The following is a 15,641-nucleotide window of genomic DNA, read 5'->3' on the forward strand; positions in this document are numbered from 1 at the left end:
AGTGGAAAATAAGCAACAAGAATTAACAAGACAAACTTAGCACAGTGTGTAGGCAACTGGCTGAGTCAGTGGTGATCGTCGGTTCGAATCCTACTGAAAGAAGTCTGATGAGGAAATGTGGTGATTTCCGAAATAGCTATCACTTCTACCATTTTTTCAAATTATTGTTGCTTTTCCACAATAAGTTTTCACTGAAAACGGCCTCGAGCTAACAAGACAAACTTAGCACAGTGCGTAGGCAACTGGCTGAGTCAGTGGTGATCGTCGGTTCGAATCCTACTGAAAGAAGTCTGATGAGGAAATGTGGTGATTTCCGAAATAGCTATCACTTCTACCATTTTTTTAAATTATTGTTGCTTTTCCACAATAAGTTTTCACTGAAAACGGCCTCGAGCTCATAAAAATTGTCGAATATAATTGTTATAAAGGCCATAAAAATAACAAAAACAAATAACTTAAGGACGAGCACACCGAAAAAGTTAAACATTCTAATAATAGAAATATTAACAAAAACCCTCAACCACATGATCAAGTGAATTGCATCGGAATAGCTGCGCTTGATTGTAGTTGGCTTAGCAAAGTGAAATAGTGGAAAATAAGCAACAAGAATTAACAAGACAAACTTAGCACAGTGCGTAGGCAACTAGCTGAGTCAGTGGTGATCGTCGGTTCGAATCCTACTGAAAGAAGTCTGATGAGGAAATGTGGTGATTTCCGAAATAGCTATCACTTCTACCATTTTTTCAAATTATTGTTGCTTTTCCACAATAAGTTTTCACTGAAAACGGCCTCGAGCTCATAAAAATTGTTGAATATAATTGTTATAAAGGCCATAAAAATAACAAAAACAAATATTATCATAAACTTCATCGGTTTTGTCATTATTTACATCTTGAATATTCGCTTCACATTAATGTTCTTCTAAGGTGCCAACTGACTCTATTTCACCGTCTAAGCTTCGAAACGAATTTTCATCTTCAGACTGAACACCTGACAATATTGAATCTTTCCGTGCCTGTTCAACTGTACGATTTGAAGGACTAAGTACACCAATTTCTACTTCTGAATATTCTTTCAAAAATTAATTTGAATCCCCTCCAACTTCCGCCTCATCTAGAAACACCACGTCTCTACTAATGGTTATTTTCTTGGTATTCACGTCCACCAATCTGTAACCTTTCGCATGTTCATCATATCCTACGAAAGTAAGTAACTCCGACCTGTGATCAAACTTTTTCCGTTTCTCCTTCGGGATTAAAGCATACACCTTTGAACCAAATACTCTGAAATGCTTTATACTTGGGATTTTACCTTCCCATCTCTCATAAGGCGTGCAATTTATTGCGCTCGTTATTGTCCGGTTTTGCAAATAATTTGTTGTGACGATCGCTTCACCCCAAAACAAACTTTATAACTTTGCTTCCTCTAACAAGCATTTCGCCATTTCGACTAGAGTTCTATTCTTTCTTTCAGCAACACCATTTTGCTGCGGAGTGTAAGGTACAGTGTACTGTCGCTGCACACCTTTACTTTCCAGGAAATCTTCTAACATCTTCGAACGAAATTCACCACCATTATCCGACCTTATGACTTTTGGATCCTTTGAACACTTATTCCTTACAAACTCCATATAAACCTTCAATTTAGCAATGACCTCCGATTTACTCTGAAGCAAGTATATTACAGAATATCGACTATAATCATCGATAAATGTTAAAAAGTAACGTTTGCCTCCCGGTGTTACAGTTTGCATGGGTCCACAAACATCGGTATGCACCAGATCCATAACCGACTGGGACTTTATGCTTGACTCAGTAAACGGTCTCCTTGCCAGTTTATTTTGCACACAAGTTTCGCAAATTTTCTGTATTCCGCAATTTACTAATTTGAGATCGCTTACCGTGTCTTTGTTCTGCATAAGCTTAATTGCGTTGACATCACGATGACCAAATATCTTGTGCCAGTATTGTTGACAATTCTGCAACCTACAACTTTTGATCTGCATAGCCGCTTCTCCATCATGCTGCTTCAACCGAAAAAGTCCATCAAAAACATCAGCTGCAGCAACTTCTTTACCATTTTTCGTCAGAATACTACATGATGACTTTTTAAATAGTACCACTAAACCCCTTTTCAAAAATCTGCTGACTGACAAGAGTTTTCCTTGGTATGAAGGAATGTAAAGTACATCTTTCAGCTTCACTGTTCTTTCCTCGCCTTTGCTATTTAAAACTGTAATTGTACAAATACCTTTTCCTTTTGACCATTCGCCACAGTGACTTTTTCACGCACTGCCAAGCGGCTATTAAAGCACTTAATAGTGACAATTCTACGTCGAAGGTTGTTATGGAATGTAGACGTGCTCTTAATGAACTGGCAAGGTGTTACGTCACTAATGTTGTATGGGTGCCAGGCCACAAAGACATACCGGGAAACTGTACTGCGGATGAACTAGCAAGGGAAGGAACCTTGTTGTCTGCAATCAGTACGGCCCGTAATGCGGGCATTCCGCTATCTTCTTGCAAGCTCTGGCTGGAGAATAACTTTGTCGGGCGGGCTAATATAAGATGGTCTGCGGAGCCTACTTGCAGGATAGCAAGAAATATCTGGCATAAACTTGACAAGCGTAGATCTCGCCCTCTCCCCCACTTGGAGCGACCACTGCTGCGGCATGTTATTGAAGTTCTCACCGGGCATTGCCTGATGGGAATCCACGCCGCTAGAATGGGTTTGCAGTCAAACGACTTCTATCGTAGCTGCCGCGATGATGAGGAAGTCGAAAGCGTGTAGCATTACTTATGCCGCTGTCCTGCTCTGGCGAGAGCTCGCCGACGATCGTTCCTCCATTATTCTTTTGGATGTCTGGCCGAACTGGATTCAGCCAGCGTCTATGAATTTGGGCGCTTCATCAGAGCTACGAAGTGGTTCCATTAGTAGGGTAAGAGGAGGGACATATGGAGTCTCTTGTACGGGACCACAACGGGCCCATGGTGGCCTAAGTGTGCCCCTTTTCCTGTAGGATTAGGGCAGCAGAGTTAACCTAACCTAACTTAACCTAAGCAGGAGATCAGGGCTCGTTTTCGCTGCTTACCTGGTTGCCTCCGCTGGTATGCCATCGGGGCCGGGAGCCTTGCCGGCTTTCATGCTTCGCAGGGCTAACTTAGCTCGTCTGCCGAAAACAGTGGTGCCTCATCGACGAACACTCAAGACGGCGAACACGAAAGAGTGAATCCACTATATTCTTAACTCGGACCTCATCCATCGCTTGCGATGGTGTACGGAACTTTTTCATGACTATTAGTTTGTATCCTAGGCCCCAGGGATCACAATATACTTCGTCGCATAACGCTTTCCAGCAGTTCCGTTTACTCTTCTGTATCTCGGAACCAAGTGCTTTCTTAGGGCTTTTGTAGGCTGCTGCTTTTGTCAGCGGCTCAGTTCTGCCACGAGCGCGCGGTGCGAGTATGCGCATTCTATGATAGGCCCTTCGCAGCTCTGCAATTCAGTCATTCCACCAGTACACCTGCTTTTACCTGGCCATGCTCTCCTCTGCGGTATTGAGGCTTTGCATGCCCGGTGTATGCCGCGCATGGTTTCTTCGACCAGCTTACCATAATACTCCCTCTTGGGAACCTTTCCAGTTTGGGGTGAAATGCCTTGGGAATCTGCTAGGAGTGATGTGTCGAACTTGGGAACACCGACTCTAGACGGGTTCCATCCTGGTTTCCTGCGGGGGATACTACGTGTTTGCCCTCGCGTTGTGTCAGTGACTTGGAAGGTGATGCAGTTGTGGTAGCTACCACTCAGGTGATTGGAATTTTTCTGACCATCTCCTGCCGAGAACAAGTAGCAGCTTGGGCTTTCTTTACATGCAGAGGCTATGTGGCTCTGCTGACCACATTTCCAGCATGACCTGCTTCTGTCTGGGCTTTTACATGCCGCCTTTTTGTGGCCATATCCCAGACAGCGGAAACACTTTTGGACATCCGCGCGCTCCCGGACACGGAATGTAATCTAACTATTATTTTTGTTATTATTATTACGTCAGGGATACTCGTTCTGTGACCTAAGAAGATCTATTGTGCATAACCCTAACTGTAATGACTTCAACCCTAGGCTATTTAAGAAGTTAAGCACTTTCAAGGGCGCCATGTTTCAAATTTTGGATGAAGAAGACAATCGTTCAATCTTTTCCCAAGGAGTATCAGTCTGGTATTTATGATACTTTAGTAGTCACACAGAATGTGCTCTGGGGTCTCTTTCACCAGCTCACAAAAGGCTAGGACCGTTTGGCCTCCACGCTTTGCGAGACAGTCAACACTTTCGTTTCCTTCAAACCTGACGCCGTTTTAAAAGAGTCTAAGGCCTTTAACCTGCCTCACTATCCGACATAATATACATATATTTTGGACCAATGGGACCCTTGGAATATAGTTGGGAAAAATTGGCAGATTTTTCTGGATTCTTGGACCAAATAGGCCTGTCACAGTATTTTCGTTGGTTATCTTTGATCCGTCGGTATACCAAACTTGGGACCCTTCGTCCATCATAGTTATTATCACTTCACAGCGTTGCCGTTTAGGTATTCTGACCTTGTAGGGTTTCTAGAAGGGTAACTCGGGATTATCATGGAATGGCTTTAAAACCTCCAAATGACCTCGAAGATCTAAAATTTTCTTGCTGATCATATTAGGCAGTCGTAGGGCGCTCCAGCATGCCTCCTTTTCGAACAGAGTAGACAAACGATTAATACCTGTAATGAAACCAAGGGCATACGTTAGACAGGTGTTCATAGCTCCTGTGATGGCCACGCGGACTAGTCGGTGGAGCTTGCTCAAGGTGGCACCCGCCTTTACTTGCTTCGCTTTTGGCCACCAGGCCAGTGCCGTATATGTGACTACAGGTCTTACTACCGTACTGAGAGACCAATAGCTTAGTTTTGGTCACATTTCCAAAGTATTACTATGGTGTCAGGTGGACAATAATGGAATTCAGAGGGTTTGTTGACAAGCCCTTTTCTGTTTACCGGCCTTCGGGAAATATACATTCATATGTGGTTTCTAGCTGAGTTCAATTGATACTAAATTGTAGGCACATAAAGTATATACTTTGCATTAGCGCACACAAGGTGTGGGTTTTGGAGTTCAAACTCCCCTAAAGCTAATAACCTCGAATAAAAACTATATTTTAAAGCTTAGAATCCTGCTCTCAAGAAAAATCCATAGAAATATTTTTGTTTTATTCTGTTGCTCGAAAAAGCACTTTGCTTTTGCTATAAATTTTCTTGAAGAAATAAATATATGGACATTTTTCTTGAGAGCTGCAAACTGATTTAAGATATTTTCATAAAGGAAAATTGATATGAATTTTTCGGTTTTCTTGAGAGGTATTAAAAGTTTAACTGCGAATGAAAACATTGTCCTAAAGATATGCAATGCATATTCACTTACTCTTGTTTTTTATACTTTATAGCCTAAAAGAGTTTACCACTGATGTGTACTTAACAAGGATTCGAAGATTTAATTTACCAACTTCGAAATCGCTCACCAAAATGGGTTACATAATAAAAATATAAGTTCGGTTAATTTTTTCGGTATTCCAAGTATTAAAAAAAATTTGGCAATCGTGAAAAATCACCAGCTCCATCGAAAACCAGCAGCAGGATTCCAGCATTTACTATCGTTACTTTAGATCGCCCAAAATCTCTAAAAGAATAACAGGTACGCCTAACAACACGCAACATCTAGATCAGTGCCCGCCAAACACTTTCCTGGGAAACGAACTATATTCGGCCTTTCACATGTACACAATCGGCTTCTTACACGTACACAATCCGAACGTCAACAGAAAGAGTAGAAGAGCAACAAATTTTATTTAGTTGCATGCAAGCAATAGGCGAAGCAGGTTGGTGACGCATTATTGTTGAATAAAGTAGGTACACTGAGCAGAATGAATGAATATTCATTCAAAAATTTTATAACACAATTTTTCGTACATACACCTCTAGAAATAGGTATGTATATGGTTCCATGTCGTGCTTTTTCTTCATATTAAAAGAACTTTGTGAATTACGTATCTATCTATCTATTATATATAATACGCGAAGGCATTTTTTGTGCAGCCTAAAAGATCTGCACCGTTCGCTCGATTTTCAAAATTGGGGTGTCAAATTAAAGCGCTTGGCCTGTAGATGTGCAAAAAGGTTTTATTTTTTTTTTGAAAGGAGTTGCCACCTGATAAAAATGGCATTCAAATAATTTAATAATCAATGCCATCAGATCCACACCGTTTGGGCTTAGGGTGTGGATGTTCAAGAAGGTTTTACTTTTTCGAAAAAAGTTGCCACCTGTTCAGAAATTAAGCTCAAATTAATTAAAAAGTTAAATCAATTATTAAATATGGGTATTGATCGAAATGGTTTTGAAAAGGCTTTATAACTTAACTACGTATAGGAGGGTTGCCACATGTTAAAAAAATGTATTTCAATTTTAATTAAAGGAATTTGGTAAATGAATAAGGTATCGCTATATGGGTGTCATGCAAAGAGGTTTAAGAAGGTAGTAGTTTAAAACTATTTTGAATAGGGTTGCCACCAATATGAAATATTAACGATGGATGTCAAATGAAAGAGCTTCAAGAAATACTTAGTTTGACAATTTACAACATTTTTGATGTGTTTGAGGGTTGCCCCAGTTTAAATGACTAAACTAAAATTATTTAATAAGTTAAATGAGTTACTAACCGATGGTTATAATGAAAATGGGTTTAAAATCCTTTATTTAAGAATTACATTGAGGAGGATTGCCACGTGTTTAAAAATAAATTTCCACTTAATGTTTTGAAAGTGGTATATCGTTTAACTATACATAAGTTAAGAAATCTTTAAGCTGAACATTTGGTTTTTTTTTGTTGAAAAAATTAAGCTCAAATTATTTAATGAGTTAAATGGATTGTCAAAAGATGGGTATCGATCGAAATGGGTTTGAAAATAATTTATTTCTAAACTGTATTTAGGAAAGTTGCCATGTGCTTAAAAAAATTCAATTCAACTTAATTCATCAGTTAATTGAAATATGTGTAACAATGCCAGGCGAAAAATTTTAGTTTGAAAATACACCTGTTCGAAAAGTAGAATTTGTTTTACTTATACGAAAGATACATAAATGAAATATCAAAATATTAGTGTCAAGCGCAAGAGTTTTAAGAAAACTATAGGCTGATAATATTTTTAATTATAGTTGCCATCTATTTTTTTTTGAAGGGCATCGAATTTCCAAAATGAGAAGTTCAATTAAAGAAGTGGGATTCTACATAGATGTGAAATTTGATGAAATGAAAACCGACACCATGCGATTCCTCTCATCACTGAGAAATGGTTTAGATTAATTATTAGGAATATTTTTAGAGCGTTTGGAATAGGGTTTCACCTGTTTAAAAAATTTAATTAAATGCTGGCGTTTTGACGCCATGTGCACGTTATCTTTTTTGCTCAGAAATCCACACTTAAATTATAAAAAAATAATAATAATTTTGTACAATACATACAAAATTTTACCAACTTTTTCCTTTCTTAGGGCCGCTAACTTTCATTATATGTTTCTATGTTGTTTAGATCTAAAAAATAGCGCACAATGAAAAAAAAAACGGCAAAAAACATACCAAAGTTTTTATAATAAGTAATACAACACAGAAATTTTTTTCCGTGCATTACCACCAACACATTCTCATTTTTTGTTTCATAACTAATACATTCTCATTTTAAGACTTTTCTCTTTTTGGCGGGCACTGATCTAGATCAGTGGTGCACAGCGTCGAAAGAGCTACCAGCGCAAAATTTTTGTGTTAATATGCGTACCAGTGTTGCCGTTTTAGACTTTTGGTGGCTAAATTTAACTACCACATAGTTTTTTTGGCCACATAAAATTAAAATTGCTCCTAGCCCTTTTTTTAGCCCTTTGAAGAATTTATTCATAATTGGCATTAAAGAGTCTTATATGCTTAATTTGATAAAATTTTTTATTTTTTTTTCATTTATGTAAGAGATGAACTTTTAAACTAAGAAAGGCTGATATATATACATATATGTATTGTATGTTCCTTACATTTTTATACATACATACCAGGGTTGTTGCGAATATTCGCATTTGCATTCGCAACCGCGGAACTTCCGCATAAATTTTAACATTCGCATTCGCTTTCGCATTCGCAATAATGAATGCGGAGCTTTTGCGAATGCGAATATTGTGCAAGTGCACTGCTAAAACGTATATCTGGCAAACAATAAATTTTAACCAACATTTTTTGCCTGTGGGGATGCTACGTTAAGGCTGTCCCCCTACGTGCCCCTTCTTTCGTAATTTAAAGTCAAAGAGTAAGATAATAGGTAGGTATTTCCAGCGGAAATGTTCAACGACTGGCTATAAAGAAAACCGACTATTTGCGCGTTTAATTAGGTAAGAATTATGTAACTATTGAATATTATTGAAAATATTATTATTATTGAATATTTGTTAAAAAACTGGATGCATCGCTAGTTTTTTTCTACTTTTTCTTAGAAAAGTGTAGTTATTTTTTTTCTCATAAAAGTTATTATTCTTAAGTTCCGTGTTTCCTTATATTAGTCTTTCAGCTCGAAAACCAAAATATTTATTTTAATTTTGTGTAAATTGTCAAAATTAGCACGCATCAAAATAAAGATAAAATGATATGTAAACAAGTTGACAGCCAAGTTTACAAATTAAATAAGAATTAATTCAAGGTGAATTTTATATATTGAGGAGTGGGGCTTGGCATGTAATATATCGTTAGTATAGCATAGTAACATCGCTGAAATACAAAAAACCGTAACTAACTAATAATCCAAAATTAAATTTTTGATTGATTATGATGCATTTCATCGAATCATAAGTCCCCACATCGTTTTAGCCAATAAAAAAATTTGTTAGTTGTGTTTTTTTGCTTTTCAGCGACATTGTGAAATACGCCCTTTTAAAATAGTATTGAACGATATGTTCGATATGTCGCCTTAAAAAATATATCAAAACACATTGAGCGCATGGAATGGAACAACAAAACGGATTTGATGGCTTATGGTACCGACAGCGGTGAGTAATTAATTGTGACTGCATGCAACTAGGAAAATCTAATTACAAGCTTCTTCATTACAGGCGAACCTTTCCAAGAAGAATTTTCTTCGAAATTTTCATTCCTAGAAAATAATAATTTATTTGTCATATCCACTTATTCACAACCTCGCTATAAGCGCACATTTTTCAAACCAGTCACAGAAGACAGGATTAAAAATGAATTACAAAAACTCAAATCGAAAAATGCTGATGACGTAACAGGTTCTCCAAATTCTGAAACAACCAAAAGAATTATTTCTCCAAATTGGAACACAACGGTGTTTAAACAAAGTCAGGAAGTACATCCGACATTTGCAGCCCCGATGCAATCTTCAAAAAGGAATTATGCAACTTTTCCATTATTTATTTATCTAAATCACCTAATGTACTAACCAAAATCATTTCTTAAAAATATTTGACATCCGCATTCGCATCCGCGGATGTCTAAAATCCCACATTCGCAACATCCCTAATACATACTGTAAAAGTATTAGGGCTGTTAACTTATATATTAACGATTTAACTATAGTTTAGAATAGATAAGTTTACGGCCCTTAATATGCTTTATTTGTTAAATGGCCCATCAAGTCGATGGCCGTGTGTGTTCTTGTGGTGTGACTGTACCTGCTGCTGTTGCTACTAACTATTTGAGAATTTTATGATTGTACCAGCATGCTGGTGTCGCGACGACATGTCGTGAGTGGTGAAATTAGCTCAATTTATATACAACAAGTATAGTTGTGTTTTCGTATTCTCCAGCAAGAAATATCCAGTAACTTAACAGTAACAAAATTTCGGAGAGTAAGTCAATATTTACTCCCAATGAATGAAATATGCCAGATAGTACGAAAACGCAAAACCAGCAAGAAGCTGCTAGTTGTATGTAACAGCTGATTAATTTGTTATTTTCCGAAGAATTTTCTTCGAAAACTAGTATTTTGTCGTCGTATTTTTTCCTGAGCTCATTGTTTTTCTATACCATTACAGGCTAACCTAATATTCGCGGCTTGCGTTATGGTACGCATGCCGTCGAATTTGTTTTTTTTGCGTCACCCGAAATTGACTTGCATGCGTTTGCATTTGATTTCATTGAGCGAAACGTCAAATCAAAATGTCACGCAGAACAAAAATTGGAAATTGAGTTAGCTTCATACACACGCCGTTCAATTTCGGTTGATCTCATACAAGTTGCATGTGCATGAGAAATTTTTGACAATAAATTGGCGGCGTGCGTGAATATTAGGTTAGCCTGTTACTTATTGAAAATGTTTGCGTGTATACTTATATATGTAGATGTAAGTAAAAAATTTTAGCTACCATTTTTAGCCACAACGACTTTTTTTAGCTCTTTTTTAGCCCTGTTTTTAAAGGAATTTGGCTACCACTAAAAATTATTCGCGGCAACACTGATGCGCACACTAGCAAACGCAAACTAATTCGCCGCTAGCGTCGCAACAGTTCGTTAGCTGCGCACACACGACTTGTGTGTGAAAGCCAAGTAGCTCCCGGAGACTCACGTGTGCACCACTGATCTAGATCAGTGTCCGCCAAAAAGAGAAGTCTTAAAATGAGAATGTATTAGTTATGAAATAAAAAATGAGAATGTGTTGGTGGTAATGCACGGAAATGCGTCATCAACCTGCTTCGCCTATTGTTTGCATGCAACTAAATAAAATTTGTTGCTCTGCTACTTTTTCTGTTGACGTTCGGATTGTGTACGTGTAAGAAGCCGATTGCGTACATGTGAAAGGCCGAATATAGTTCGTTTCCCAGGAAAGTGTTTGGCGGGCACTGATCTAGATACATGTCCCTGATACTGCCAGATTTGGCTGATTACACATTACGGTTGTTACTTTTCCATTCAGTATACTTTTAGGCCCACTGCTTTTCATTTAGAGAATTTTGGCGACGAGAACTTAGCGTAGCGGTTGTCAGAATTCCACTACAAAAACCAGAAATCGAAGAATAACGTTCATTTTCTTTTATTACATCTATTACTCTTGGTAGTTGAGCGCATCTTTTGTTTATATAACTTTTTATTAAACAAGTAATTTGCAAGCAAAAAACACAACCGACTTCAATTCTCATATGCAAATTTAGAAATATCGTAAATTTGTTTCATGATCCAATGATCTGATCTAAACTACATTACGGTACGACCCTTGAAGTACCATCTTTCCAATAAAAAAGAATTGTTGAAATCGGTTCAAGTGGTCCAAAAAAAAAATATTCCGACGAATTGAAGACCTCCCCCTTTTTTGAAGTCGGTTAAAAACGTTCGAGTTCTTTGTTAATATGATGTAAACGAAGTGTAATTTATGGAACTTTAAAAACATTATTTATTTATTACATCCTGTACATAAAACTTCATAAATATATTTTAAAGAGCATATTATCTGAAGTGAATTTTCAGAAGTATAAACCCCTCCCATTCCTGTGTGCGCCCTTGATACCTTGGATGTTCATATTGTTCATATATTGTCAAAAATAAGGGTATAAGTTTGTACCTGCTAGTCGGGTATTGTTTATTAAAATCTTTACGGTCGCCGTTATACGAAGGCACCCCTGAAATATTCGGGTAAACTAGGTTGCTAAAATGTTTGGAGATACATACCAGGGTTGTTGCGTATATTATTCCGAAAAAAAGTCCTCTCCGGATAATAAACAAACCGCTTATCCAAATTAAACCAGTTTGGTATCAAATGAAAGAGGACTTAAATAGCTTTAAAACTGAAATGTCTAAACGGGGAAAGACACACATTGAAAAATATTTCAATAAAAAATGTTAATGTTCTGTTTTAAAGATATTTCAGTCCTCTTCCATATGACACCAAATTTGTTTAATTTGGATAGGCGGTTTGCTTATTATCCGAAAAGGACTTTTATTTCAGAATAGTATTCGCAACGACCCGGATTCATACATATATAATATTTTTCGCGAACCTACCAAAATCCAATCTAGCCTACCAACCAACCAAATGGGAAAAAACCTACCAGTTTTGGTAAGAAAAGCCCATGTTTGGCAACTGTTGGCGCTGCACATGGGCATGGAAAGTGCTTAAAACTCACCGCGCTGGCTCCGGAATGATATTCTGCAAATAAATATATCAAATAGATAAATTATAAAATAATTGAGATTGATTTGATGCCAACAAATTTTTTGTATGAAGAAGTTTAGGTTTTACTACTAATATAACTAGAAACTGTAGAGTGATCAACATTCTTCATCAGCAAAGGATTTCTCATGTAAGTGGGAGAAAACTGCTTCATTACAAAACCTTTAATTACACTGCAGGGAAAATCTCAAGTTTTGAAAAAAATATGAAAAATACGTCGAAACACGGGAATTTAATTTTGGGTCGTAGACTACGGACCTGTATACCGTTTTTCTACATTAGGTAATTTATCCAACATATTTGCATTTAACTTTGTGAAGGAAGTAAGCTTTCAGGGAAAGAATAAAAAAAAACAGCTTTTTGGTATATTTGTGTCATTTGGTTTATTAAAGTGTATTCTTTTACATGAAAATCAAGCTACTGGCCAAAAAATCGATATGTATAGGGTGGGCCAAATAAGACCTACCAATTTCACGCAGCAGGTCCATAGTTTGCCTAGCAGTGTGCGCAGTCGCTCCATCTTTTTGGAACCACAAATTATGATGCTGATCTGCTGTTGGCCGCAAAAAGCTGTAAGAAGCCCCAGAAATCTTTTCTTGCGTTTAATACTCATTCTCGAAGAAATATGGGCCGATAACTTTTTCGTCCATAACACTGCACCAAACAGTGCATCTGGATGGGTGCAACTGATGCTGGAGTGTTGCCCCTGGATTTTCAGAGCCCCACAATCTACAGTTTTGCTTGGAAATGCGCTTCATCCGACATCAAAACATTACCCAAAAAATCAATTTGTTCGGCTAATTGTGTAAAACGAATAGTGCATTGTAGTCGTTGTTGGCGGCCTTGCTGGAAGTATCCCTTATGATTTTCAAAGAAATTAACTATAACATGCAGAAAGAAAATAACAATAATATTAAATAATAAAGAAGCTATACATGTTTAACATTTTCCTTGTTTATATGATGTTACAATTCGTTCTAAGTCAAACCATGTTATTTGGACACACACATGTAAACACATTCTTGAATCGAATTGAAACTTTTAACCGTGCCACCATAAATCGCATTTTGAATGCGAGTTAAGAGTTGTTGAAATCGTGTTAAGCGTGCATATAAACACGGGATTTGTCCACGGTTGTTTCATGCAACTCTGTATAAAGTAAAACATTTAAATAGTTCTTGAAATTACATTTAGGCCAAGCTTTGTTATAAAATTAATAGCAAATAACCTTTTTTCATGACTGTTTGAGTCGTTAATTGTTATTTTCCCATGTTTATTATTTTGAAGAATTGACACATGTATTAACATGGTTGCATCGGATTGAAATCTGTTTGAAATCGTGTTCGATCGACTCATTTCTTTTGTTGCGTATAAACACTTGTATTTCAAGCAAGCTACACTGACACTAGTTAATTCGATACCGCGTTTGATCCCGTATAAACAAGGTAATTGGTAGGCCCACCCTATACTACTAAGCACTTCGAAAATATTAAGCGCGAATGCTTCAAAACACACAGGCACGCCCTTAAGTTGTCAGCGCTTGGTTCAAGTTTTATTAATGATTTTTATTAATTGGCATATCCTTTAACTAAAAACAGAAAAAATGGACCTTTGAACTAAAAGTATTCATGCCAGCAAACAAAATATTGTTTTAAAATAATCTTTGAAATTGAATATCGCGAAAACGGTTCTGTTTTGGACCTTATGTCGTAAGTTAAGTTAATCAAAATTACCTAGATATTAATGTCCTTAATTGCATGGCACGACTTTTCACGTAACTCTGTATATACAAGTAGTTACAGCTTTATACTAAGTGATAAAAATAGTTCACATACTTCCTTTTTTACAGAATAAACAAATTGATTTCATTAACGCGATCTCCAAAGGAGCTGAAACAAATCAAGTCTATCAAATTGTAATTATTTGGCGGTGCGATCAAACTCATTTAAAATATGAATGGATAAAGGTAGCCCAGCTTAACATGGAATCGAACCTATATGATTCAAATGAATATGTTATAAACGTCACAAAACGGCACCTCGACAAAACAATACAAAGGCTCTTAAAAGCAGGTGAGGCCTTCAGATTCGAAGCTTTTGTTGAGGTAAGTGAATTGCACGAATATTTTTAGATTTTTTTTTATCGAGACGTTGCACTCTTCTCCGTGCCGTCACAAACACAAAACAGCATTTTCATAAAATTTCGCCAGGCCTTCTTATTACAAAGTTCTAACCGATCAAAGGTGCTAAAATCACCGCAAATCGCAATTTAGAAAGAACTTTTCAGAAAGGGTTTTTGGAAGACGGTTGAACATACATACATTTGGGATAGTTTATGCCATAAGCTCAGCCCCAAAAACTTTGTCCAGGTCTCCGTGGTTTTTTAAATATTTTTTTTTTTAATTTTAACGAAATGCGTAGTTCCCAAACCTTTAAATCCATGTATGTAATACTCCTTCGTTGGCAGTAAGAGCTTGTACCGTCCGAAAACATTGCAGTAAAGATATATAAATAAACACGTACACATACTCGTCCACGTATGTTTATAAATATATTTATATACACACACACAATACATACACGAAAACGGTATTAGACTGTCTCGTTTTGATTTCGAAATTTTTACACATTGAGAAGATAGCTTACTGCCAATATAGAAGTATTACATGTGTATATGTTTAAATATGTAATCTAACGTATTCTATGTTTAAGTTTAGCGGCTGTGGCTCCGACGCAGCCTGCAGATTAGAGCTGCAAAACTATCGACGATTGTACTATCGATAGTATCGATAGTTTTATTTTTGGAAAAACATCGATTGTTTTTGGGCAATAGTCGATAGTTTCGATAGCGCCGGTGCATTGAAATTTCGTGATCTTTACTTAAATAAGTGACGCTGTAAATTAACTAAGGAAAATATTTAGAATTTTACGCTTAAGATGTAATATCTACCTATTTGCAATTATTTATTTACAAATTTACATATGGGTGTTTCCATGAAAATGTCAACCAGGACTGAAAAAAATAAAAACAACTGAAAAGGGGTTTAAAGACGCATTAATAAGAGAAAAATACTCGAATTTTTATATTATAGAAGTATTTCAGCTTATTGGAATTTTAAAACTCAAAAATGGAAGAGTAAATGAATGTCTCTTCGACTCAGTTTTCTCTAACGAAATGAACTATTTTCTCTTTCCTATTAACCAAATTAAGAGATTTGAAACATTACAATTACATTTTAAAATCAAATTTGCAATAACAACTAACTATAAAAATGAGAAAAAGGAGAAGTTAGAGCTCGAATAACGGTAATTTTTTGATTTGCTTCTGATAGTATTCTAATGTCGCGTACGCTATGCAAAAACATTGTTTGTCTATGTCATTCGGATATTGGCAGTCCCAG

At 36.6% G+C, this 15,641-nt stretch overlaps 1 protein-coding gene across 1 annotated transcript in view; it reads left to right on the plus strand.

The window, feature by feature from the left end:
• LOC118733644 (dnaJ homolog subfamily C member 16) overlaps nucleotides 1-15,641 on the plus strand; it is a gene marked incomplete at its 5' end in the record, with an annotated part of 452,466 nt that overhangs the window by 162,251 nt on the left and 274,574 nt on the right. The window contains 1 exon segment of the mRNA XM_036463141.1: nucleotides 14,091-14,345. Coding sequence (XP_036319034.1) covers nucleotides 14,091-14,345 — 255 coding nt within the window.

This window comes from Rhagoletis pomonella, unplaced genomic scaffold (assembly GCF_013731165.1).
Source record: "Rhagoletis pomonella isolate Grant_MI unplaced genomic scaffold, Rhpom_1.0 Rhpom_scaffold_00001, whole genome shotgun sequence".
Lineage (NCBI taxonomy): Eukaryota > Metazoa > Arthropoda > Insecta > Diptera > Tephritidae > Rhagoletis > Rhagoletis pomonella.